Source organism: Eschrichtius robustus, chromosome 9, assembly GCF_028021215.1.
Source record: "Eschrichtius robustus isolate mEscRob2 chromosome 9, mEscRob2.pri, whole genome shotgun sequence".
Taxonomy (NCBI): Eukaryota; Metazoa; Chordata; class Mammalia; order Artiodactyla; family Eschrichtiidae; genus Eschrichtius; species Eschrichtius robustus.
The window spans coordinates 58,617,432-58,643,978 of record NC_090832.1 but is presented as its reverse complement, the minus strand read 5'-3'; the positions used below and the strand labels follow the sequence as shown (position 1 = coordinate 58,643,978).

The following is a 26,547-nucleotide window of genomic DNA, read 5'->3' as shown; positions in this document are numbered from 1 at the left end:
TTTTAAAGATACAATTACAGAGGCTAAAGATCACAGGATCACATATGAAGCAAAAGCACTGGGAAGAACGGGTTTTTCTAATTGAAAGTTAAGTGCATACCCAAAGCAAAGCATGAACAATATGGTATGTAAAACATGAGTTTTTGTAATCATGATTTAGAGGTAATTGTTGCTACCTAAGAAAAAAATTTCACTGGTAAAACACCACTGTGTCTTATATAACTTAAAACTGTAAAACAAATTCAAAATGGCAAACACACATCAGATCATAACCTTACATCACAATACTTGATGCTATTCAGAAGAACATGGCATACATTTAATAAAATCCTTTGTAGGTCTGCTGTGACAACGAGGTGTTATAACCCATTCGGAATGCATTATAGAATCATGTGGTAAGACCACGAAATATGGCCATTTGAGCCATAATCCTATTTTAGGGAATTTACCCTAAGTAAATGTTTCAACAGAAAAAAATCATAGGCAGGAAGATGATCATTATAGCAGCACTATTTTTAATCACAGAAAGTTGCAAACATTTAAAGCACTCAGTAACGGAGGAATAACCAATAATAAAAGGAACAGCAAATGTCAACCTAATGGCAAAGCGGCAGTGTAAAGTTCTGAAGATGCTGTGGGCTTTTATCAACACGGACTTGTATTGCAATCCTGGTGCGACCTTTTACTAGCTGTATGACCTTGAGAAGCTGCTTAACATGTCGTAGGTTCATGTTCGCTTTTAACAAAAGGAGATTTAATGCTTATGTCAGAAGACTGTGAAGATTAAAAGTCCGAAGTGACTTACATGGCATCTGAAACTTAGAACCTGAATAAAAACTCCCTTCTCTCTATTAGAGACATTAAAATTGTGAAGACCAGGTAGAAACAATGAAAAATCTTTAGTATTCATTAAGGAAAACAGTGAATATAAAACTGTATATACAGTGTAATTATAATTTAGCAATGGACTGTAGCTAGTAATTAAAATTAAGTTTGAGCAAAATTAAAAGCTACATGTGCAAATGGATAAAAAAAAAAAAAAAAAAAGACCAGCAGGACATGTATAAAGATTACAATAATAATGTTGAAATGGTAAAATAATAGTGGAACTATGAAAACTTTCCTTATTGTTATTTTATTTTTACAATTCAAAAAAGTAAATAGATATGAAGGTATGTCTAGAGAACTGAAGAAAGTCCTACTGTTATGGAAAACAAACATCATCACTAATCACTGAAACAGAAACTGGGAGACCTGCAACCTAAACCCTACTTCTTATGGCAGAGAACCTGAAAACGACCATGTTTATCCTGCTCCATTCTTGTTACGGGAGAGGGATGTAAGCCCGGATCTGGACAGGAATTCTGATACCGAAGTGTTTCAGTGGGTTCTTAAACTGTAACCACACTTTACAGAGTCACCCACAGTTCATTTTTAGCCAGACAAAAGTGTAGGGGAAGGAGACAGCTTGGTGGTCCTTAAAAGGCTGGCACTGGTGGATGCCATGACATGCACACAAAAGGTGGGAGGTAATGCCTGTGTGCAACTTCTGCCTCATCTTTGCACACTCTTCATTTCTGGGTTCCTCCTGCCCTACAGCGGCCGGCCCCCGACCGCCTGAAGCCTCCCCTGGCGTTTCCCAACCTAGTCTGTCCTTTCTAAACAGGAACCAGCACTGTGAACCTAGCTCTCCATCTCAACTTTGGTCTGAATTTACTACTACAAGTGCCTGCCCTATGGCAGTTTTCATTTCGAAAAGTAATGCAATGGATGGATTCACACTAAGAATGAAAGGGCTGGCAGTGAGATCTAATCTCTACTGACCAAACACCCCCAGCCAGCATCTGAACTTTGTAAACCATGATTTCTAGTGGGACATGTTAGCCCCTGTAACAGTGAGAGAATGAACTATGCCAGAAGAGGAAGAGGATATAATCTTCCTAGGATTCTTTAAATCACATTTTCCTGGACTTTTACCTACCTACGTTACAAGATACAACTGCTACATTTCCCAACATTCAGGAATAAGGATGCATTCCATTTTTTAAAGACATATTTTATAACATAAGATTATATGGAGAAAGGCTGAGTAGTTTAATAAATACTGATATTGCAATTACACTCCTTGGTATTTACCCAAAGGAACAGAAAACGTATGTCCACATAAAACCTGTCCACAGCTGTTATGTACACATAAACTGTGGTACATCCAGACAATGGAATATTATTCAGTGCTAAAAAGAATAAGCTATCAAGCCATGAAAAGACAGGGAGGTACCTCAAATACACATTGTGAAAGAAACCAATCTGAAAAGGCTACACACATCATTCCACTTTTTTTTTTTTTAACAATCTTGATTGGAGCATCTTGAACTTTGAAGTTTAAAAGTGCTTACTATCCAAACAATATGAAAATTTATTATATATATTTCAATTGCTACTACTTCAAGAAAACAGTAAGAATAATATAACATTTAAATGTTTTACATTATGTAAGTAAATTAAAATTTTTGATGTGTGAGAGAAGGTTGGTGCTTTAAAATAAATAAAGAAGCAACCTGAAATGTAAAGGATGAAATTCTTCTTTCTCTTATCTATTTAATAAAAGTGGCAAACAAAACAGCATGATCTATCAATACTGGAATGATAATATTACCTATGAATATTTTATGACTTATATGGCTACCCAGTGGGCTAAAAAATTACTAAGAAATAAAACCTGTGAATCATTATCTCAGAATGGAAGAACATTTTTAAGAGCATAAAAATTAATAATTTTAATCATTAAGCGTTCTCTAAAAACAGAATAAAATAAAATGTACCTGGTGTCCAGCCTTTACTTGCTTCAAAACACTTTCATAACATACTTCATCCATGTTATTCAACTGTTGCACCTTAAAGTTTTTAAAACATGAAAAATTACAAATGAGCAATTATAAACTTCTTAACCACAAAGGAAACTTTGACGCATCTCCTTTTACTTTCAGACTAGCCAGAATGCAGAAACAACAAATGCAATATCAACACCTGATATATAATAACCCAATCGGAAATAGACACAATATAATTAAAAAATACAAATAAAATACCTCATGCAATACTTTCAGCGTACTAGCTTTATAAGAATGCAGGTTTTTTAAAGACTAAGTTTAAGAATAATATTCTAGTTAGAGATATCTTAAAATATTTTTAAAGTTCTTTTCACTGCTTTCCCCAGAGAAGCCCATTCTTCAGACTGTTTTTCTTCTATTTCAGTCTATAAAACTATACATAGAGCTTTCCTGTGTAATTCTCAAAATCACCGGAATATTACCAGTAGAATATCATGGCATATAAAGCGAAAATGTAAGGAAACATACTATTTCTGTAATGTATATGGAGTCCGGTAGATATTTTTCTACAGAAACATTTTCCAGATTAATTGGAAATTTAATATCAAATTAATGAATTTAAAAAAGGTCTCATTTTCCCTATTAATGATGAGACAGCTTCCAACCAAAAAGGTAAGGTAGTTACCTCAAAGAGTAGGCATGTGACACAGCCTGCATCTCTCTATTTAACATTTATTAAGAGTCTGGAGGGGATGAAAATGTTACACATCTGAAATGACTATAATTTAGATTTTTTGTTTTAATAAAGGAAACACTTTAACATTCTGGAACTCTTATGACTTATAGTGATTAAGTAAGATGAGATAATTGCAAGACAATTTACTCTCCATTAATGATTGGAAAACAAAAAACAAAAAACAAAAACTCCTCCGAACAAAACTCTCAGTAATTTTCTTGGTGAATTTTGGATTGAGCTCTGGTCAAAAAGCCATTATTTCAAATTAGATGTGTCATGGACACCATTCTCCTATTTTGTGTTCTTCCACAACAACTGAATCACATCATGAGTTTCTGAATGAAACTCTCAGAAATCTACAAGGATTTCTCACTCTAAGAAATGACAAATTAACAAAGGTTAGAATATTAAACAACACCCTGGGGAAATTCTTGTTACCAACTGTGTATGTCAGCTGAGTGTAAAACTAATACATTTTAGTAAGACAAAAATGCATATTTATAACTAATATATATAATTAATTTACTATTTACACTGTGTAAGATTTGTAAAAAATATTTTTTAAATTTTGCCAAATTTTTAAACCTTCAAAATAATTAGGACAGTTCAACATCTTGCACCATTCCTTTTGCGATTACAATGCTAACATATTGTGGTGATAAGTACATTGAAGTTAATTAGCTTTAAGTGATTTACCAACTTCTATGACGAAATTAAAAGAAAATAAGTTTTAAGACCCCTGACAAGCATCTGAAATCACTTTCTTCTCTATATCTTTCTGTGAGAACCATCTGCTATCATTTAAATTATAAGTTGAAAGAACAATCTAATGTTATAAACAGCTCTACATCTGTTCTAATGATACATTAAAATAAACTAAATAATCAAATATATATTAAGATATGGCTGAAAAAAACAAGCAGCAAGTAACACTGAAAAGCCCTTGAAACAATGAAGGTAAAAGATGCATATCATAACTATTACCATATCATGAGCTGTCCTTCTATGTATACATCTGAAATGGCTCCCCACAATTCTAAACATACCTTACTTTTATGCAATGCAGATGGAGCATATTAACTGTTGCAGTGACATTGGCTTCTAGTATTTTCTAAGCTGAGTATTTTATTTATAATACTGTAGGCTAAAAATGATCCTGTTTTACTAATAAAATTGTTTTTAGACAAAAGTAATGTAATACACTAAAGACAAAGGCTGACATAGTAACACATGATTCTATCCTGTTTTCTTTTATAAAGAGGTCATATGGCCCGTGAACCTTCTCCTAAAACTATTTCTTCCACAGGGGGGAAAAAGTGTCATTAAACAGAATGATAAACATGTAAATTTTAAGCAAAATATTCCTTCATGACATTATAAAAGCCTAAAATAAGCACTCTGATAATGCAAATGGTACATGGTAATACTATTTAAGGAATCAGATAAACAGACTTTTTAAAACATTGCAAAGAATTTCAGAAATGCCACTTATGTATGTAATTAATATGATAGTTATACAATATTATAAGTTAAATAGAGCCCCTCTTTTAATAGTTGCTATCAGGAAATTATTTTTCTATTGCATATAAGGTATTACTTATTTTAGATGAATAATATTATATCATGATATATATTAGTGACTTAAAGTCTTTTATTATTTCACACTGGCCTTCAACCCTATCAAATTAACTTTTTGAAACATATTCTTATATATAACTTGTGTTCTTAGCTGAGAATACAAAATATACACTGATAATAGCAATGCAAACTACTACAAGCAGCTTTTTAGAGCAGGAGACATTCTACTACATATAGCTGAGGAAGTGTGCTTGATTTTTTTTTCTAGGCTGTGATATTTGTAATGTGACTGAAATGGTCTTCTGGAGTCTCTAACCTCAAACAAGTATTAAACAATACATCAACAAAAATATTTCTGGAAAAGAAAAGTATAGGTTTTAAAACAAATGTTTACCTTATTTGCACTTTTAACCCCCAGAAATGTCTGTCCAAGAGGAACAGGTCGAAAGCGGCCATCAAAGTAGAAAAGTCCAATGCAGGGATTAACGTGTAAAAACGTAGCAACGTCGAGGTAGTTGGGTAAGGTTGCAGAGAGTCCAAGAATTCTTATCATACTCTGTGTGGATTCAACCTATAGGGGTTATTTTTATTAACATATGAGATAGATTCAACCCATCTGGATTTGTACTAAGTTTAAAATAAGTTTTAGTAGTATAAAGGATGAAATAGTCACAATAAAATAAGATCACTGAAGAAACTGAGAATAACAACACATAGTCTAAAAGACAGATAATGTGAAAAAAAAACTGGCCTAAATCTGGCATGTGGAATGATATAAAGTGATTAAAAGTGTAATTTTCGTATATTTTCTGAACTGGAAAATTCTATTAGTTAAATGGTTTCTTCTGTTTTGTTTTTTTTCCCCCCTAAAAATTTAACAAGGCAAATGACATGTGTTAGGTTTTAGTGTAAGCTTTACCACTTGATAATTTCAGGTGTTAAAAGTATATGCTCTTTATTCTCAAGTTCAATAATTTCAAATTCATTTTAAACACAAAAACACAGAAGTCTGAAATAATTAAGGCAGATTCTTCTAGTGTTTCACAAATTTAAATTTAAAATGGTATACTGTATAAGGGAGAGTTTGTGTGGAACAACAGCCAAAACTTGGGGGAAGAAAATCACAAACTACTCAAAGAATGTCCTAAGCTGCATTATTTGTGTTTACTGCTGGGGTGTAATATTCTAATTTTGTTGCTGAACTCTGTTGAAAACATCAATTAATTTGTTCGCCAATCATTTACTAAGCTTTTAATGACGGGCACAAAGCTAGGAGAGCAGGGGTTTAAGAGTCTGTAAAACTTACAATAAAACACTGTAATGTGTCCCATTAATAGTAGCACCTTCTAAAAACTGTGAGAACAATGAAGAGAGATCACTAATCGAGCTCGGGTAAGTCAGGGAAGGCACGCAGAGGTGACAGTTGTTGGTGCTCTAAGAGAGCGGCTAGGACCTGCCAGGTAGGCCAGGAAGAATGGTGTTTAAGGTACTGTACTTAGCAACACTAACGGCACGAGCTAGAAATGCAGAAGTGTAGAAATGATCGTGAGAAATCTCGCATGCCAAGGAGTTTCCCCATTTTACTGCTGATGAGCACACGACACTATTCCATTCTCTTTCAATTACGTTTTTATGATGATAGCTGATAGTATTCTCATCGTTTTCCATTTCTAAACGTTTTTAAAATATCTTTATCCTTTTTAATTTTGTTTACTCATAGGTTTTCTACTTATTTGTGATTGGATTTGTTATGTTTCTTTATTTTACTTTTTTAAAACCTAGCTTTTACTTTTTTAAAAATATAGAAGGATTCTAGCTAATAAATCTAATTCTATTGGTTTCCTAGTTTGTATTTAATTTTTTTTCAACTGTATTATTTTTCCATTTTTTTAGAACATTCTGTTTAAAATTACCCAACATTTAAAATTTAATAATTAACTTACTATAGTCCCAACATTCCTGTTTCATTTGAGTATAATTCAAACTCTGAATTATAAACTCTGTCTGTACTTAATAAACTTTCATTATTTTCTAATAATAGTGTTGTCACTCTCTCTTTCCCTTCCTTCCTTTCATGATCACTTACTGAGCTCTCAGTGTCAGAAGACTATTCTTTCAAGTGGTTGGGTTTTATATCTTCAATTTATCAAATACAAAAGTGTAGAATGTATGTACATATATATGTGTTTGTATATACATATGCATATATAGATATGTATGTGTGAGTGTATATAGTTTTGTTTTACCATATAGAATTTATTTCTAAATTTCTACTGTATTTTGTAAAGACTATGATCTTTTCAATTTCTGCTTTGAGAAAATGTCCCATGGAGACCTAAGATGAACATAATTTATCTATTTTTAGGGTATACAATTCTTTGTGCTTGACCACTTTATGACATTAATTATATTATTCAAATTCTCTATATTTTATATTTACAATACAGGAAGTTAAGCATTTGCCAAGAGAAAGTATTACTTTCATCACATAAAAACTTCCCATTTTAAATTAAGATGCCAAATGTTGCTAAAGGGAACAGTCCAGGACCATTCACAGCTAAGCCCTAGGGGTCCTGCAGAAGTATGGGGGCATTCTGCAGCCCCATGCGCCTATAATATCCCTTCTATCTGGGTTTTCAAATCCCACATGCTTTCATATTTTTCTATACTAGGCTTTCATGTAAAAGTTTGATTTAAAAAAGCGTTTCCTACCTGGGAAAAAGTTTGAAAACCTCTGATGTGATTTTTAAAAGTACACAAGACTTGGAATGAATTTGGTAAGTTAATTAAACTTCGACCAAATTCCTTTATGAGAGAATGCATATAAAAAAATTCTCAATCTTTAACAAAAGACTATACAATATTATTATTTTTTAAATATAGGAACTTTTAAGTAATTCTCACCTTCTTGCTATCATAAGTAAAATAAGGGGATTCATGGGATATATTTATTTGGGCAAATATTTTAACTATTTTTTCAGTTTTTATGTCTCCCTTATTTACATCTAATTGTAGTCAAAATTTGCTTGCACCATGCTGGTATCTTCAAGTTATTATATCTAAGTGAGCAGCTCCCAATGTCGGATTTCTCCTTGGATATTTCTATACAGTGCATATATGGGCTGGGAAAGTCCAAGGGCCTGAGTTCACTCCCTCACACAAATATTATTTACAGGCACTTAGAGAGGCCCTGTGCCTTCCAAACTCATTCTGTAAGTAGGACAAAAATGAATCTGCTTACTCACTGTTATGGGTTCTATCTGGGCTTCTCTGAGGACTAAATAAAACACTACGTATGAGATATACATATGGCTCCCAAACCAAACCCAACCCAAACAAGAGAACCCTAAATAAGGGGAACTGATGACCCGACATCTTATTTAAGAAATCTCCTTTACATGTTATGATTAGAATCCTTTACTGTAATTAGAATGATACTTTTAGTTATACCATAGTTCTATTTCCTATTGTGGTGATATGAAAGGATATGAAGGTGATTTTTACTTTTAAAATCATTCAACACAAAAGTTATTGAGTATATTTTTAAGGACTTTTGATGTTAAATACATGATACCTTGCAAACACTAGAGATATTTTTCTGCTAAAGCCCCATTTTAAAACATCTGTATTTTTTAATCTAAAAAAAATCATATCATTCTCAACACAGATAAGCCTGTATGAGAAATATATTCTTTTAAATATGGATAATTTGGAAATTTATGTCTTAAACCACATCTCGAAACTCTATACACGATACAGTTATCTGAAAATATTAATAGTTGAAAGCTATAAAAAATTAACATTTTACAGTTTCTTCTTTATCATTAGCCCAAAAACTAGGCAGTAAATTTTTATAGCGTTTTCCCTCACATGAAATCTAAGTTTGGACAAAGTCTATTCACTGAAAAGTAAATTTAGTTATGACAACTAATGTTAGTTCAATGTTGTTAAATATAACAGATTAGGGCTTCATTACACTTTTTTATTTTCCAAATTTCTTTCACTCATGCCAAGTATGTTGTGAATTTAGTCCCTAGTACCACCATGCAACTTCAGAACCTGAACAGAATCTACACTGCATTAGAATAGCTACCTATGGTGTGTCTACGTTAGTTACAAATTGTTGAAGTGCCATGTAAAGCACTGCCATCTACTGGGAATGTCTGGTAATCACAAGGAACAAACAAAAAGGAACTTTGTTTTTTCTAAAAATATTTATGAGCACTGCACTAAGCTAATACACTGGAAATATGAGAGGAATCATATAGATCATTCTGTTAAGGAGATTAAAATCTAGTGAGAGACACAGATAAAGACAGAATTACCTATAGTTAAGTTGTGAAATTATAAGGAAGACTGTGACGAGTGCTAAAAACGTGCAAAGAAAGGGAGTACAGAGGGAACACAGAAAAGGTGTAATTCATTCTGAGTGGTAAACTAGGAAACACTTCATAGAAGAAGTGATATTTGGCAGACTCAAAAGAATAGTAAGTTTTCAACAGATGGACGTGTGGAGCAATAATATGTAATTTTGCATTTACAACCCTTCATCTCATAACTAACAATACACTCTGACGTAAGTAAGATTAGTTTTACCTCTGAAAGAGGGCCAATGGCATTGGAAAAAAAGTGGGAAAGGAATAAATGGTTTTGTGTGGCTGGAACCTACATCAGCTAAGGAATATGATGGAGAAGTTAAAATTAGATAAATAGGTCAGGGCTTCAGTAGTGTTTAACGTCCAGCTAAAGTATTTAAACATTTTTCTTAAGATAACAAACACCAAGTCATCAAAGGTTTATCAGTATAGTAAGTGATAAACTATACAATTGGAATTTGGCTATATTATGAAGAAGCCAATGTGCAGGATGAATTAATACATATTTACATATTATATATCCATATTACATACAATGTATTATATATTCCTATATCATATGTTAACATGATATGTTTATAATTATACTACATATGTAATAAACAAACCTATAATATATAATTTTTATATATTTTACTTCACATAGTTTATAAATTATATATAGAAAATTATACTATTATACATTCATAATTTACAAAATATTTATAAATTTATAACGAATGCTTCAAAGTATATATGGTACATAATGTGTGTGTGTCTGTGTACATATGTACAGAAAGCATCAGCAGCAGGCCTGCAATCTATTTTCTCTCTCAACTGGGAATGCTCAAGAAAGAAAGATGCCCTGGTCAAATCCCCTTGTAAACATGCTAATGACAGACCTCCTGGCAAAGGTACTAATGGTATTTACTTGACCCCTAATGTTCTATAGTTGCAGGAAAGCTTTATCTTTGTAATGCTTTTACCTGATGGACATGGTCTCTCTAGGTGGCTCAATGCAAACAAACCAGGAATGTATGGACTTATGTGGCCTGGCTCCCTGAAAAGATCACTAAGCTATGTACGTATCAAGGTATCAAATCAAAACATCTCATGATTGGGAAGTATCACCTTGGGAAACAGTACCTTTTGTTAACCACGAATCTCACTTTACCCAATACACTAATCATATGCACTGTTTTGTATATCAATTCTACCTCGATAAAGCTGTTAAAAATTTTTTTTAAAAATCCCATGATCAAAATAGGTCTCTTTTGTGTAAATGATGCCCTGCATGCTTCTTTTCGAGACCTCACAAGTAAAATCTGTGCCAGAGCAGATCCACCGTGGCAAGAAAGGAGAACAGTGATGGCAGTGGCAGACTTCTCCATGCTTCACCTTTGTCTCACAACTACCTGTATTATTGACATTATTCTTAAGTTGGGTATTAGCTAAAACCTCTGATTTCTGTGTGTCTACTTTGAATATTTCAATGCTTTGTGTTTTATGTATGTGCAGCTGTGCATGTGCATGCACATATTTTTATATGGTAAAAAGTGAACATGTCCTAAAGAGTCCTCTAATTCCATCCCTACTATAAAACCACTTCTACAGCTTGTTGCATATGCTTCCACATCTATGCACCCTACTCTACCCCAGCTTAAAAATCTAAATGTAAGCAAGAACTTTATTTGTTAACTATATCCACTGCACCTAGAACTGTGTAGCCGGCACATAGCAGGTAGCTAATAAATGTTCACTAAATGAGTGAATGAGAATATAAATATATTGCATTTTTTTTCTTTACACAAATGGGATTGTGCTGTATACTGTGTCTTTTCAATGAGCATATAACATGGATATCTTTTAAACCCGGTTCATATAGCTCTACCTCGTTCTTTTTAAAGACTGCATAGTGGCATTTTATTTTATGAATTAATGGAATTTATTAAACCATTTCTTCTTTTGTTGGACAGTTGGGTTGTTTCCAACATATTTTGCACTAACAAGAAAGCGTCAGTGAATACTGGTGTTACTATATCTATGTGTCTGTGCTATTATTTCCATAGGTTAGATTTCTAGAAGTAAAAACACAGTTTAGTGAGCATTTTCAAATTACAATCTTTTTCACTTTTGCCAATCTATGTAAGAGAAATGTCTCATGTTGATTTGGATTCCTTTTAAGCATCTTTTCTATGATTTTCAGAATTTTTATTTCTACTGTAAAGTGCTTTTTCCAAATTTTTAAAAAACATATTTCTTACTAGTTTACAATAACCTTTTAATTTTAAAGGACATTTAAGCTTTATTTTATGTGCTACAAATAATTTCTATTATTCTGTCTTACATTTGAACTTTTTGGAGGTATCTTTACTGGTCAGAAGTTTTTAATAGTTACATATCCAAATGTGCCACATGTTTCCTTTGTAACCTTTGGAGTTTTGCATATTGCTTAGAGCTTCTCCACCTCAAGGTTATTTTTTAAATGCTCTTTTATATTTTCTTTAATGCACTGAGTTTTGTTTGGTATAGCTAAATCATTAATTCATCCAGAATTTTATGTTGGATTTACCAGATGAAAGCACATTATTTTAAAACATTTGAAAATGCAATATGAACTTCCTCAAATTTTGTACTCCCTTCATATTAAATTCCCATACCTAGTTCTGGATGAGAGCTATTCAGGATACGAAATATAAAAGAACTGACACCTAACTAGTCATTGGGGTGAAGGTGAGTGTTAAGGAAGAAGGAACAATTGAGTGTGACTCCCACACACTCAATTTGGGCTTGAGAATCAAATAGACTGTGATGCCATATATAAATAGGGAGGGAAGATGGCAGTTTCTGATGTGTTAAAGCAAGAGATGTCTATGGGATATCAAAGTAGAAACATATAACTGTGTTTGGATAGGAGTAGAAGTCAGTGGGGAGATTTGGACTACATGCAGAGATTTAAGTGACACAGGCACAGAAGTGTTATTTTCCCAGGGTAAATATTTAGAATAAAAAAAAGAAGATGGCAAGTGACCAGAGTCCTGTGTTGGAAGAGGTCACTGAGAGGATGTGACCGCCAATTAATCCGCAAGCTGGACCTTGTCAATCAGAGGATCCTCACCCCCTTTGCTGTCCTAGGAATATGCATTCCGCTTGCCTTCCCTGAGCTAGAAGCTTCCCCGAGGACGCAGCCTTGAGACAGCAACGTGGTGTTGAGACCATCTGGACAGTACATGTGACTGAAGTCAGTTAAGGCCTCTATATACAGTTAAGGCAGGTGTAGAGGTCGACTGATCTTGCAGTTGCCCAAGACAAGCCTCAAAAGTAAGTTCCCTTGCTTATTAAAACTGTCATCTACCAATCTGGAGTGGTCTGCCTCTTTTTTCAGTTCTCTCCTTGCCCTCTGTGTACAAAGCCAATTTGCAAACCAACATCGTGGAGAATGTAAACATTTCAAGGGTGAGAAAAGGAGAGAGCAAGGGAACCTGAGAAAGAGCAGCTAAGTAGGTGACAAAAAAATCAAGTAAAGAAAATCAAGGCAGGGTGGCATCATGGAGTCCAAGAGAAAAGAGTTTCAATTCTGAAGAAATAATGAGTTATATACTGGTTAAAAAACAAAAAACAAAAAAACTTTTTATGACCTATGCTGGAGCAATAACCAGACCACAGTTGTTTGGAAATCAAAAGGGAAACTGAATACAGATTAATATTTCCAGAAGCTGAGTGGTAAAAACAGCTTTACTAAGCAGAAGTTATTGGAGCAGGATAGTTTGAGGGAGGCGTTTTGGTAAAGATGGGTGGGACTCTGCAATTCTTTAAAGCTGAAGGCACAGTGCTCACAGAGAAGGAGAAGTCAAAGACCCAGGAAAAAGAAAAGGGATAACTTACAGAGTGAAAGGAATGGAGTCCAAGACAAGGGGACAGGGGGCCTCTAACTAAAGGATGAGGGATGGAAGGATGAGGATAGATTTGGGAAGGGGTTTGAGGCTTTTGCTGGGTGGTGGGGAGGTTTTTTCTGGATGCAAACTGAGGGAGTTCAATCACGAAGGCCTGTGTTTCCACTCAGTAAAAAGTATTGTCTTCTAAGAATGAGGCACGACAGGGTGGGAAAGGAGGGAGGAGTCTGGTGAAGCTTGGAAAAAAGAAGGAAAGCTGCTCCGAAGTTACAGGATAAATCCCAACGATTCAGGTGAATTCAGAGTTTACGAATGTGTAGTGACCTTAGTCTCCACCACCCCTGTGTGATCTCAGCTAGTGTTTAGCAATCTGACTGGAGGGAAACATACTGTTCAGTTGACTCATGATTGGAATTTTGCCAGGGAGTCAGGGGATAAATAAGTTAAGGCTATTGACAAAAGAAAAAACTGGTCATGGAGTCTTGGCTATTTCAGAACGAAAATAAAGCCAGGAGAATATGGATCAGAGACAATAACAGATGTGAAGTCAAGGAATTAGAGTTCTTGATTATGTTAAAAAACTAGTGTTCATCTACTGTCTTTACATGTACAATCTACCAACAAACATCATTTTAATCGTCACGGGTGAAAGATATCTTTTCACTTAATGAAAAGAGGGGTGACAGAAAACAATCACAGATCATCGATGAATTTACCAATTTTGATTTGGACAATTTATGAGTAACCACAAAGGTCCAAAACTAGAGACAACAAGTACACGTCCCTTTTAAAAAATAACAATTAAGATTATGCACATTAGGAGATATTTCATTTTATCTAGTATATTAAGGAAAATATAAATCATTTTCAGATTTTTTTCAATGGGGGGAGAGGTCAGGCATGGAGAGAAATGGATGAATAATTAATATTCTCCTATGTTCTACCACATTTTAATACTGCTTAGTCAAAGTTACATTTAGCTTTAAAACACAGGTTGCGAATAGAAGTTTTCCTGTATTTATTTTGGTTAATTTAAAGAGACTTCAATAACATAAGACCTGGGAGGAAGAAAGATAGGGTACTTTTAACATAAAAATGAAATAGCTGAAGGTTTCTCCCTACGAAAATTATCTTTATCCCCATGAACAATACATACTAATATTTCTTTGAATGTTACATTTAAGTTTAAAAACTTATCCCTCAAAATAAGCTTACAAATAACTTCCCCTTACCTGACGTAAAGTACGTGCCACTATGCTTTCTAATACTGGTCCTCTATCTTCATGAAGCAAATGAACTTCATCAAGAATAAGAAGCTTTACAATTTGGGAAAGAGCTACGTCCCCAACACTCTTTCTTGTCACTACATCCCATTTTTCTGGTGTGGTCACAAGCATCTATAAGACAAGAAAAGATAAATTAAAAAGGGGAAAGAGGTCACATATTATTTAAACTTCCACTGTGTTATTCAAAAAGAAATATGATTGACCACCTATACACAGATCAAATAAAGTGTTACAAATATCCCAGAATGATATCTGATTCACCGTAGACAACAGTCACTTCTCTTTAAGTTGTGATATTAAGCAGTTACTCATTAAAACTCAGTAAAGGTAGTCTGTCAGTAAATTGTAGTGTGAAGTGTACAAAATACACAAGCTTACTTAAAATGTGTCTTACAGTGTAAGAAACCAAATGACACTATCTTTTAAACAAGTGTGTACTGATAATGGCTTTTACTTGAAAAGGGACAAAAATAAGTGAATTAAGCACTAAAAGGAAATGAAAAGGAAACCAAGGATCCACTCTAAGAATGGTTACCTGTTTATACTTTTCCAAATTTGGAGGAAGCTTTACTATTGACACACAGTCTTTAAAAACTACCCTTTAATATCAACTAGTATATGCAGAACTTTATACTAAAAAACAACACATATACTACAGCATAACTGGCACAAAATAGCAACACAAACAATGAGTCACCGGAGATCCAGGGTACTAAGAGCAGGAGGTAAGCCCAGGGTACTTATGTAAAGTTCTTAGAAGAGACCATTTGACATGAGCTGTGATTATAAATCTATTTGCTTTCTACATATTGAATCGTTTCTGTCCCCTAAAAGCATACTATCGCAGAGAAAAAGAAAAGCTTAATAAACTTCTACTACAGTAATACTGAACTAGGAAATAAGCCCTTATATAACTCAAAGAACACATGAGGTAACAAATCAAAACCAAAGCTTTTCTTATCCAGTGTATCAGCTTATAGAAACTGATGACAATCAAAACTCACTATGCTTTGAAGAGTGAAGAGGTTAAGGGGGTCAGATTGTTCTCAACGTTTTTGTTGTGTTATCTCAGGTCTGTTTTTGAAGTCGCTTATGGGAATGATGATGATCTTATTTCTTTAGATTGCAAATGATGTATAATTCTTAACAAATGCATAATCCAAGTTTGTCAATATAACCTGTTGCATTATTAGAGATATCACTGCTATCATTTTGAAATGAACTATATCAACCACAAAATTTAGCAGTTGTACTTTGATGTAACATTAATTAGTGAATTATAATGAAATAGATTAAGGCATTCATATCTAAGGTGTGAAATACTACAAATCCAAAGCTACTTAGTTAATTTGCTAAAGCCAAATGGCAATGTTGAGATCACATCAAATTTAACATTTAAAAAAATGCTTTGGAATTAAGTATAAACAGATGTATAATGAATTTTAAGATCTAAAATGGGTTGAAACATTCAGTATGCATTAATTAACATCTCTTTTATATTCCAATAACTTAAACAGAACTTCTACTTTGAAAAATGACAAATTTAAAATAACCCAAGATATATCATTATAAATATACCCAGGGATCACTTACTAACAACCCTTTCACTAAAAGTCCTAAAAAACATGCCCATGTGATTTCAAAAACAGCAATTCTCCTAAACTGTAAATTCATGTCACATTAAAATATAAAATAAGAAAGCTTACTATTAATAAATGTTAAGAAAGCTACAAAGTACACTACAAAGATAATAATGTGGTAATGATTAAATTGTAAAGTAAAATTTTTCAGATATCAGAAAACTATACTACCAAACCTTAAAAATCCATTTCAGCATTTGGTTTTCTATACCTTACTTTCAGCACAGTGAGAAGTGGCTTCATTTATATTACCATTTCATTACTCTAATCCCCTGAATGAAAATGGCTGGAAAATAAAGTGTCACATTTGCTTAATGAATTGTAACTCATGTAAGACATTTCCATCTGCTCTTGTATTAGGGCATGGGTTAACTGTCAGTATTTTTACTGTCAACTCAAATTTCTCTCAATACATGTACTTATTCCCTCAGGAGTATGAAAATCATTATTCCAAACTGTTCTAATTTTAGCCTGACCACTGGGAAAATGGCAGAGTTGAGATGCTATAGACCACTACTGTGCCAACAATTTGGTGTATTCAATTTTAAAATGCTCCATCCATTTGACAGCAAAACCAAAGGACCTATGACTTGCTAGAACCACCTCATTTGGTAATTAACTTAAACATTAATATTATTATCTTTTGCCTTATAAAACACTGTGACCTAGGGGAAATCACTTTATCTCTCCTTCCTTTTTGTCCAGCTCTATTGAGTTATTATTGACATGTAACATATATAAACTTAAGGTGCACAATGTGACGATTTGATACACATATATATTGCAAAATGATTACCACAATGAGGTTAGTTAACACTTCCATTCCCTCACATAATATTACTCTGTGTGTGTGTGTGTGTGTGTGTGTGTGTGTGGTGATAACATTTAAGGTCTACTCTAACAACTTTCAAGTTCATAACACAGGAATGTTAATTATACTCGCCGCGCTGTACATCAGATCCCCAGAACACATCGATCTTATAGCTGGAAGTTTGTACACTTTGACCAACATTTCCCCATTTCCCCTGCCCCTAAGTGCCTGGCAACCACCATTCTACTCTCTGTTTCTCTGAGGTGTTTTTTTTTTTTTTTAATATTCCATACATAAGTGAGAACATACAGTATTTGTCTTTCTCTGTCTGACTTATTTCACTTAGCATAATGACCTCAAGGTCCATCCATATTGTGGGAGAAGGCTGAATTTCCACCGCTTTATGGCTGAATAACATTCCATTCTATGTATATATCACATTTTCTTTATCCATTCATTTCTTGGTGAACACTGAGGTTGTTTCCAAGTCTTAGCTATTGTGAATAATGCTGCAAAGAACATGGGAGAGCAAATATCTCTTCAAGATAGCGATTTCACTTCCTTCTGATATATACCCTGAAGTAGAATGGCTGGATCATATGGTAGTTCTATTTTTAACTTTTTGGGAAACCTTCAAACTGTTTTCCATAGTGGCAGTACCAATTTACATTCCCACCAACAGTGCACAAGGGTTCTCTTTTCTCCACAACCTCACATATATTTGCCATCTTTTGTCTTTCTGGTAACAAGTCATTCTAACAGCTGTAAGGTGATATCTCATTGTGGTTATGACTTGCATTTCCCTGATGATTAGTGATGTTGAGCACCTTTTCATGTACTTGGTGGCCCTTTGTATGTCTTCTTTGGAAAAATGTCTATTCAAGTCCTCTGTCCATTTTTTAATTTTTTCTTTTTTTTGCTATTGAGTTGTATGGATATTAACCCCTTATCAGATAGATGGTTTGCAAAATAGTTTCTCCCCTTCTATAGGTTGCCTTTTTATTTCGCAGTTTCTTTTGCTGTGCAGAAGCTTATTTTTGCTTTTGTTTCATGTGCTTTTGGTGTCATACCCAAAAATCATTCCCAAGACCAAGGTCAAGGAGCTTTTTCTCTATGTTTTCTTCAAGTATTTTTATAGTTTCAGGTCTTACATTTAAGCCTTTAATCCATTTCAAGTTAATTTTTTGTAAGCAGTATAAAATAGGTGGCCATTTTCATTCTTTTGCATATGGTTATCCACTTTTCCCCATACATTTATCAAAGAGAATATCCTTTCCCAATTGAGTGCTTTGGGCTCAACTGTCAAATATTAGTTGATGGGTTAATCTCTGGGCTCTCTATACTGTTCCATTGGTCTATGTGTCTGTTTTTATGCCAGTACCATACTTTTTGATTACTATAGTTTTATAATATAGTTTAAAATTACGAAGTGTGATGCCTTCAAGCTTTGTTCATTCTCAGGATTGCTTTGGCTATTTGGGGTCTTTTGTGGTTCCAATTCTAAAAACAATTTTAGAATTGTTTTTTTCTATTTCTGTGAAAAATGATAATGGAATTTTGATAGGGATGCACTGAGTCCATAGATCGCTGTGATATTATGGACATTTTCATAATATTAACTCTTCCAATGCATGAACATGAGCTATCTTTCCATTTATCTGTGTCTTTTTCAATTTCTTTCCTCAGCATCTTACAGTTTTTGGTGTATAGATCTTTCATTTCCTTGGTTAAATTTATTCCTAAGTATTTCATTGTTTTTGATGCTATTGTATATGGGATTATTTTCTTTATTTCTTTTTCAGATAGTTCACTGTTAGTGTATAGACATGCAACTGACTTCTGCATGCTGATTTTGTATCCTGCAACTTTACTGAAGTTGTTTATTAGTTGTAAAAGTTTTTTGCTGGAGTCTTTAGGGTTTCCTATATATAAGATCATATCATCTGCAAATGGAGACCATATTACATCTTCCTTTCTGATTTAGAAGACCTTTATTTCTTTTCCTTGCTTAATTACTCTGGCTAGGACTTCCAGTACTATGTTGAATAGGAGTAGTGAGAGTGGGCACACTTGTCTTGTTCCTGATCTTAGCGGGAAAGCTTTCAGCCTTTCACTGTTGAGTGTGATGTTAGTTGTAGGTTTGTCATATATGGTCCTCATTATGTCGAAGAACATTCTTTCTATACCCAATTTGTTGAGAGTTTTTATGATGAAAGGATGTTGAATACCGTCAACTGATTTTTCTGCATCTATTAAGAAGATCATGTGATTTTTATCTTTCATTCTATTAATGTATTAGTGATGTATTAAGCCTGTTCAGATTTTCTATTTCTTCATCATTCAGTCTTGGTAGGTTGTATGTTTCTAAAAATTTATCCATTTCCTCTAGGTTATCCAATTTGTTGGTATATAATTATTCACAGTAATCTCTTATGATCCTTTGTATTTTTTGTAATGTCTCCCCTTTCATTTCTGATTTTATTTATTTCAATCTCCTCTTTCTTTTCCTTAGTCAGTCTAGCTAAGGGTTTGCTAATATTTTTTGTCTTTAAAAAAAACCACCTCTTAGTTTCATTGATCTTTTCTTCTGTTTTCTAGTTTCTATTTCATTTGTTTCTGCTCTGATCTTTGTTATTTCTGTCCTGCTAATTTTGGGCTTAATTTGTTTTCTTTTTCTAGTTCCTTGAGCTATAGAGTAAGGTTGTTTATTTGTGAATTTTCTTTTTTCTTAATGTATAACTATAAACTGCCAGCTTAAAACTGCTTTTGCTACATCCCATAAGCACTTAAACCTTATTATTAAAAACTTTTCTTACATCTGTAAACAGTAAATTTACAATGTTTAGTTTTCTGTGATTGTTTCATGACTACTCAAATACTTTTTTTCTCTAAGTGAAATATATTCCTCCTTGGGGAGGGTAAGAGGAGAGAAAAACAGTACAATTTTTAAGCTGAATTTTTTATAATTATTTGCATAATCCACTAATTGGACACTACAGCAACCCTTTATCAAAACACACCAGAGAGGTGGTGTTTCACAGAAGGAAGAATGTCATGCTTGAATCCAAGTTTTAACAGACTTGTCCCAAATAGAATTCTTTGTATTTCAAGGTAAGAATTACTAAAGAGATCACAAAGCCTCTTGTCAACATACCTGTAAGAGTGCAAGAGGAACATGTTCAATTGTGCATTTTACATTTTTAAAAACAATTTATTTATTTATTTATTTTAACCTCCTTATTGGAGTATAATTGCTTTACAATGGTGTGTTAGTTTCTGCTTTATAACAAAGTGAGTCAGCTATACATATACATATATCCCCAGATCTCTTCCCTCTTATGTCTCCCTCCCTCCCATCCTCCCTATTCCACCTCTCCAGGTGGTCAAAAAGCACCGAGCTGATCTCCCTGTGCTATGCGGCTGCTTCCCACTAGCTATCCATTTTACATTTGGTAGTATATATATATATATATATATATATATATATATATATATATATATATATATACACACACACACACATTTTACCTTTTTTCCCCATATAATTACTAGATTAAACTAGTAGAGTGCGAGAGGTAGAGAGTGAGAAATACTATTTACTACACAACTATCAGAAAATTTAAAATGAAAGACATAAAATGCCATGTGTTTAGAGAGGATGTAGAGAATCTAGAACTCTCATGAAATAATGGTGGAAATACAAACTCACACAACCATTTTGAAAAGCTGCTTGGTATTACCTACTAAAGTTGAACATATGCAAGCCTTGTGACCCAGCAATTCCATTCCTAGTATATTATGTACTGAACAGAAATGCACACCTATTTGAAACTAAAGATGTATATTAGAATTTTAATAGCTGTACAATTTATAATACTTCAAAATAGGAAGTAAGCCAAATTTCCATCAACAATAATATGGACAAATAACTTGTAACACAGTTATATGATGAAACAATTATACAAGAATGAAAATGAATTTCATTTACCATATGCAGTAACATGGTAAAAACCTGAAAATCTTGTTAATGAAAGAATCCAGTTACATAGTATATAATTTCATATATATAAAGTTTTAAAACAGGTGAAACTAATGTAAGGTGTTAGAAGCTAGGATAGGAGTCACCTCTGGGAAGGAAGGACACAGCAAATGGGAGAGGAATGAGGACAGATTCCGAGGTGTGGTAATATTTTTATCTTGGTCAGGGTGGTGCTTATATCAGTGTATTCACTTTACAAAAATTTTATCAAGCTGTTCACTTACAATTTCTGTACTATTCTGACTGTGTATTTTACTCAGTAACAGTAAGCTATGCATATACATGCTCTTATAATTACATATAACTTACAATTAAAAACGAAAGTTAAATGGCAAGAAGGGATACCTGGACTGAACAGGTAAAAGGTGAATAAGAGTTTGCCAGACAAAGAAAGAAAGAAGGATATTCCAGGCTAAGAAGAAAAAATAAGCAAAATTTGTTCTTTGTGCTTCTAATATGCACGGACCACATATCATCTCTTGTGTGATCCTTTTATGTATGCTGCAAGCATCTTGAGGAAGGTACCAAATATGAAATTTTTACATGGAAGTCCAAGTTCCTCAACCTACTGATTGGATTTTTTTTTTTTAAATACAGATGACAACTTCTAAATTTAGGCCAATTTCCTGCCCACTTATCCATCTTCTTCTCAACCAGAGACCTCTATAAGTACCCAAAGCAAAAAGATAAGAAAGTTCAACATATTTATGGAAAGTTTTTGAACCAAGAAGAGAAATTAGACATCTAATTTAGAAATCATAATACCCGTATTTCCTTAATGTTACTGTTGTTGCTGTCTATTAAAAAAAATCTATTCTTGTCTTTCCATATTCATATTTTTCAAAGATAGGCCAGTCCATAAAACCTTCTAATTCTAATAAATTAATTCATTATACAGAAAAACATAGTCTTGAAATTATATTACTAACAGCAATACATATCCAGCCTAAGACACAGAGAATTTTTTTTTTTTAACATCTTTACTGGAGTATAACTGCTTTATAATGGTGTGTTAGTTTCTGCTTTATAACCAAGTGAATCAGCTATACATATACATATATCCCCACATCTCCTCCCTCTTGCGTCTCCCTCCCACCCTCCCTATCCCACCCCTCTAGGTGGTCACAAAGCACCGAGCTGATCTCCCTGTGCTATGCGGCTGCTTCCCACTAGCTATCTATTTTACATTTGGTAGTATATATAAGTCCATGCTATTCTCTCACTTCGTCCCAGCTTACCCTTCCCCCTCCCCGTGTCCTCAAGTCCATTCTCTATGTCTGCGTCTTTATTCTTGTCCTGCCCCTAGGTTCTTCAGAACCATTTTTTTTTTTTTTTAGATTCCATATATATGTGTTAGCATACAGTATTTGTTTTTCTCTTTCTGACTTACTTCACTCTGTATGACAGACTCTAGGTCCATCCACCTCACTACAAATAACTCAATTTCATTTGTCTTTATGGCTGAGTAATATTCCATTGTATATATGTGCCACATCTTCTTTATCCATTCATCTGTCGACGGACACTTAGGTTGCTTCCATGTCCTGGCTATTGTAAATAGAGCTGCAATGAACATTGAGACACCGAGAATGTTTGTGATGTCTAAAAGCAGTCTGTTTCATGTTTAACAAATCCTGTTATATCTATTTAAAGTTATACAAGTCACATTGATATCCTACTGAATTTTAAACATTTGTTTTTAAAACATTTTGACTGTTGTATTCTTCTTTGAGGCAGACGGCTATAAATTAAAACTAGATTTAAAATGTTAAAGGAATACAAGAAATTAAGAAAATGAAAGTAGAATTTCTTACCTGTATAATATTTAAAATTGATTTTGAAATTTTTGGTATTCAGACTATAGAAAAATTTTTTAATTGTCTAAACCCATTACATAAATGACTTTTTTTAAAAGCCAGAAAGGTAAAATACCAAAATATAGTCATTAAAATCCAAGAGTATATTACTATAATTCATCAAATCTCAAGAGCTATTAATTTTAAGCCACACCTTCATTTTATGTGTCACTAAGAAGTTAAAAAAAGACTAACAAATAAAGTATTTAAATGTCTTACAATTGATGAAATATTGTACATTTAGTTGAAAATGTTAGGGATCTATTAACTAAGCTAAAGGACAATATTCAAGAATGTTTGCTTAATACATTTTCTGTGTTGAAGACAGTCAGCCGGGAGTTGTTACAAATCACATTATAATGCTATAGATGTAGACCGGGCAACAGTTTGCAGGATTTAGGAAGTCTATCTTCCTTTTTAAAATACATAATCCCATACTTACTCAACCAACAAGCTTATAAATTATATGAATGTTTTAATTTAAGGATAAAATCTAAAATGTCACATGGTTTAAATTCCATAAACACACATATAATTACAGTTATACTAACCTCTGCTATACAAATGTAAGCTCTGATTGATGGCAACAGCCCCTGTAATAGAACCTGACAGCTTGCAGATTATACCTGCCCCTTGGGACACTACAACAAATCAGTTAGTTCCAACTACTCCTTTTCTACCTTTTTTATGTTCCCTCCTCTCCCACCAATTCACACGCATGAGCGCACACACACACATATAAAGCACAAAGTCTTCTGAAGTATCTAGCTATACTTATTTAATGTCAAGGACCACAGCTTTCAATTATAAAATGAAAATATAAAAGTTAATCAGAAAATCTTCAAGTACAAATGTATTCTTATGCATATTCTTGTTGAAAGTACAGATACGGTCAAGCAAAATCATAAAGAATGTAATCTGACATGTATCTTGGCATTTTGATGTTAGGGAAAAAAAATCTGTATGATACTACTTTTAGTTAAAAGTTCAAAGGTAAAGATCTACTAAATAAAGAAACAAAGTATAATTCAATATGAAAACCTAATACTTTTGAAGGAACAGAGCATGGAGTGCTGGGGGTAAGGGAGAAAAAGCTCTTGTAATATATAATTCAAAATTGAACATTTAAGAAAATACTTTGTTCTGTGTTTATAACTGTAGTAGAACTGTGTTTATAACTGTAGTAGATTTATCTTTGCAGTTCTTTTTGTTGATTTAAAACACTTTCCAACAATCTCAGAACATTATATACAGAACTGTAGCCTCATCAACATAAGTGTATAAAGAATACAGTGCTTGGTTACCCTAAAACTTAAGTAATTACACATAATAGAGAAAAACACAAAAATTGTTTATATTGCAGTGTGTATAAGCCATAAAGACCTTGCTTTCATCATTCTAACTGCTTGTCCATAATACCCCAGGATTTCGTTCCATTAAAGTCTCATAGAGCAAGGGTCTGATACAACTTAACAATGATTCCTATTCTGCTCACTCATAAAAGATAGTTCTTGAGTATGACTAATTTGTGGTAGAAACCTGCCCTGTTGTAAATTCTATCCTGTACAATTGGGATAGGGCTCATAGTGAATAGGTTTCCTTGGTTTATTATAAAGCAGTTTTTTTTTTTTTTCCCCAAATCAAATTGGTGTATGTGCCCTTTAAAAGTGGGGGAAAAAAATCCTCTCTCCTATGACTTTGAACATTTGATAGTCACCACCTCTTTCCTGCTGCATGTGAAGAGCTCAGTTTGAGGACCGATTTCTTACTAAAATGAAACACTTTTAAATATCACATTGTAATATCAAACTTAAAACCTCCCATGTGATGAGCTAAAACAAATGTATCCTGCAGCTCTTCACAAACATGATAATACCAAGATAATACCAGTTTCATCTCTTCAAACTAATTCGAGACATTCAATACTAAGAGATTTTACTAATTCAAGAACAATTAATCAAAAGTTTGTTTGGGGTCTATTATCAGAAAGAAGAGACGGATGAAGGAAGGATTCTAAAATCTTATGAAGAAATTATGGCAGGACATAAACTGCCGAAAATGACTGCAATTAAGGAAATTAGTTGTCTTTATTGTTAAGCTACTTCCATTATTTGGATCCTTCCTATTTTATTTTTTTTAAAAAGGCAGGACATGTGTACTATTTAATCATAATTTATGGGTATCGAAAGAACTTCTCAATAAAAGTTTGTGATTAACTCACTCAACTCAATGTCTTCAGGCATTTGTCTAGGGTTAAGAACACAAAGATAAAGGCAAGAAATTTAGAAGCTTATACTTCAAGGTGAAAACACAGCAAAGAAGTAAAATGTGGTCTAAGCTCTCTCATACAATGTTATGAAATGCAAAGGTCACCTCTGAGGGGGTAGTTAACCTTGTTCAAGCAACTGCCACTGAGTCTGCCCACAACTACACGTATAAGCTACACATATAGCACCAAAATCACTGCACTGCAGAACCGAGTGAAATTATACATTTTTATGCATTTTTTTTCCTCCATTCCTTTCCATTTCCTACAATCCAAGAAACTTACAGCACAGAAAAAGAGCAAACAACAATTATTTGTTATTGGTGCTGAAGTGGTTTAACAGAAACTCATATTCAATAAAAACAAGGCTTAGAAAAGTGATAAAGAAGGAGAAAAGCAAATATGCCCAAAGAATTAGCTAATATAATATCCGTGATTAAGTATAAAACCCAGCTCTAAGCTTTCTTAACACCTAATTGAAAAAGAAAAACTGGGAGCTACGTCAGCAAAATGGCGGCATGGGAATTTCTAGTGTTCATCCCCTCCAATTAGAAACATTAATTTGAAGAACTATCTGCACACAAAGATTGCTTCGCAAGAGCTAAGGATTCCAGGTGAGAGATTACGGCATGTAGGTAAACTACAGAAATAAGAAAAGACACAGTAAGAAGGTAGGAAAGATAGATTCACATTACCCCCATCGCTCCTCCTCTAAGCCCAGGCAACACGGCTCAGAGAGAGATACCTTCCCCATTGGAGAACGAAAGTAAAGCGAGTGCCCAACTTCACCTCAGTCCCAGAGCTGGCTGGTCCCAGAATCAGGCCAACCCCAAGGTCCTAGGTGTCCCCTTGCAGGCTCTCTCAAACCCAGGCCCCCGGCTTACCCCCAGCACCTACCAGCTCCAGCAGCCCAAGGCAGGGCGGCTCCCACAGCCTCAGGCAGCATCCACAGCACCTACCAGCAGGCTCCCATGAACCCGCACCTGATACCTGAAAAGGTGCTCAAATCACTAATAATCAGGCAATGCAAATCAAAACCACAATGATCTTTCACCTCACACCTGTTAGGATGTCTACTACCAAAAAAGAATACTGGTGTGTGTAGTAGGAAAATGCTAAATCTGTCAAATTTCCAGGACCCCAGGACTCCAATATCCATTCTCTATTCAGTTAAGTAAACTGTTTTTCACTGTACTGTATAGATTTCTTTTAAGCAAATCAGTCACCAAAAAGATTTTACCACACTATCTGCAATG

General features: G+C 33.7%; 1 protein-coding gene across 2 annotated transcripts in view; it reads right to left on the bottom strand.

Moving 5' to 3' along the window:
• Positions 1–26,547, bottom strand: part of ASCC3 (activating signal cointegrator 1 complex subunit 3) — a 338,689-nt gene that overhangs the window by 182,394 nt on the left and 129,748 nt on the right. For both annotated transcript variants that reach the window (XM_068551389.1, XM_068551390.1), the window contains 3 exons: positions 14,626–14,790; positions 5,540–5,716; positions 2,823–2,894 (listed from right to left, as the gene is read on the bottom strand). In XM_068551389.1, the coding sequence (XP_068407490.1) occupies positions 2,823–2,894; positions 5,540–5,716; positions 14,626–14,790 (414 nt within the window). The remainder of the gene's footprint in view (positions 1–2,822; positions 2,895–5,539; positions 5,717–14,625; positions 14,791–26,547) is intronic.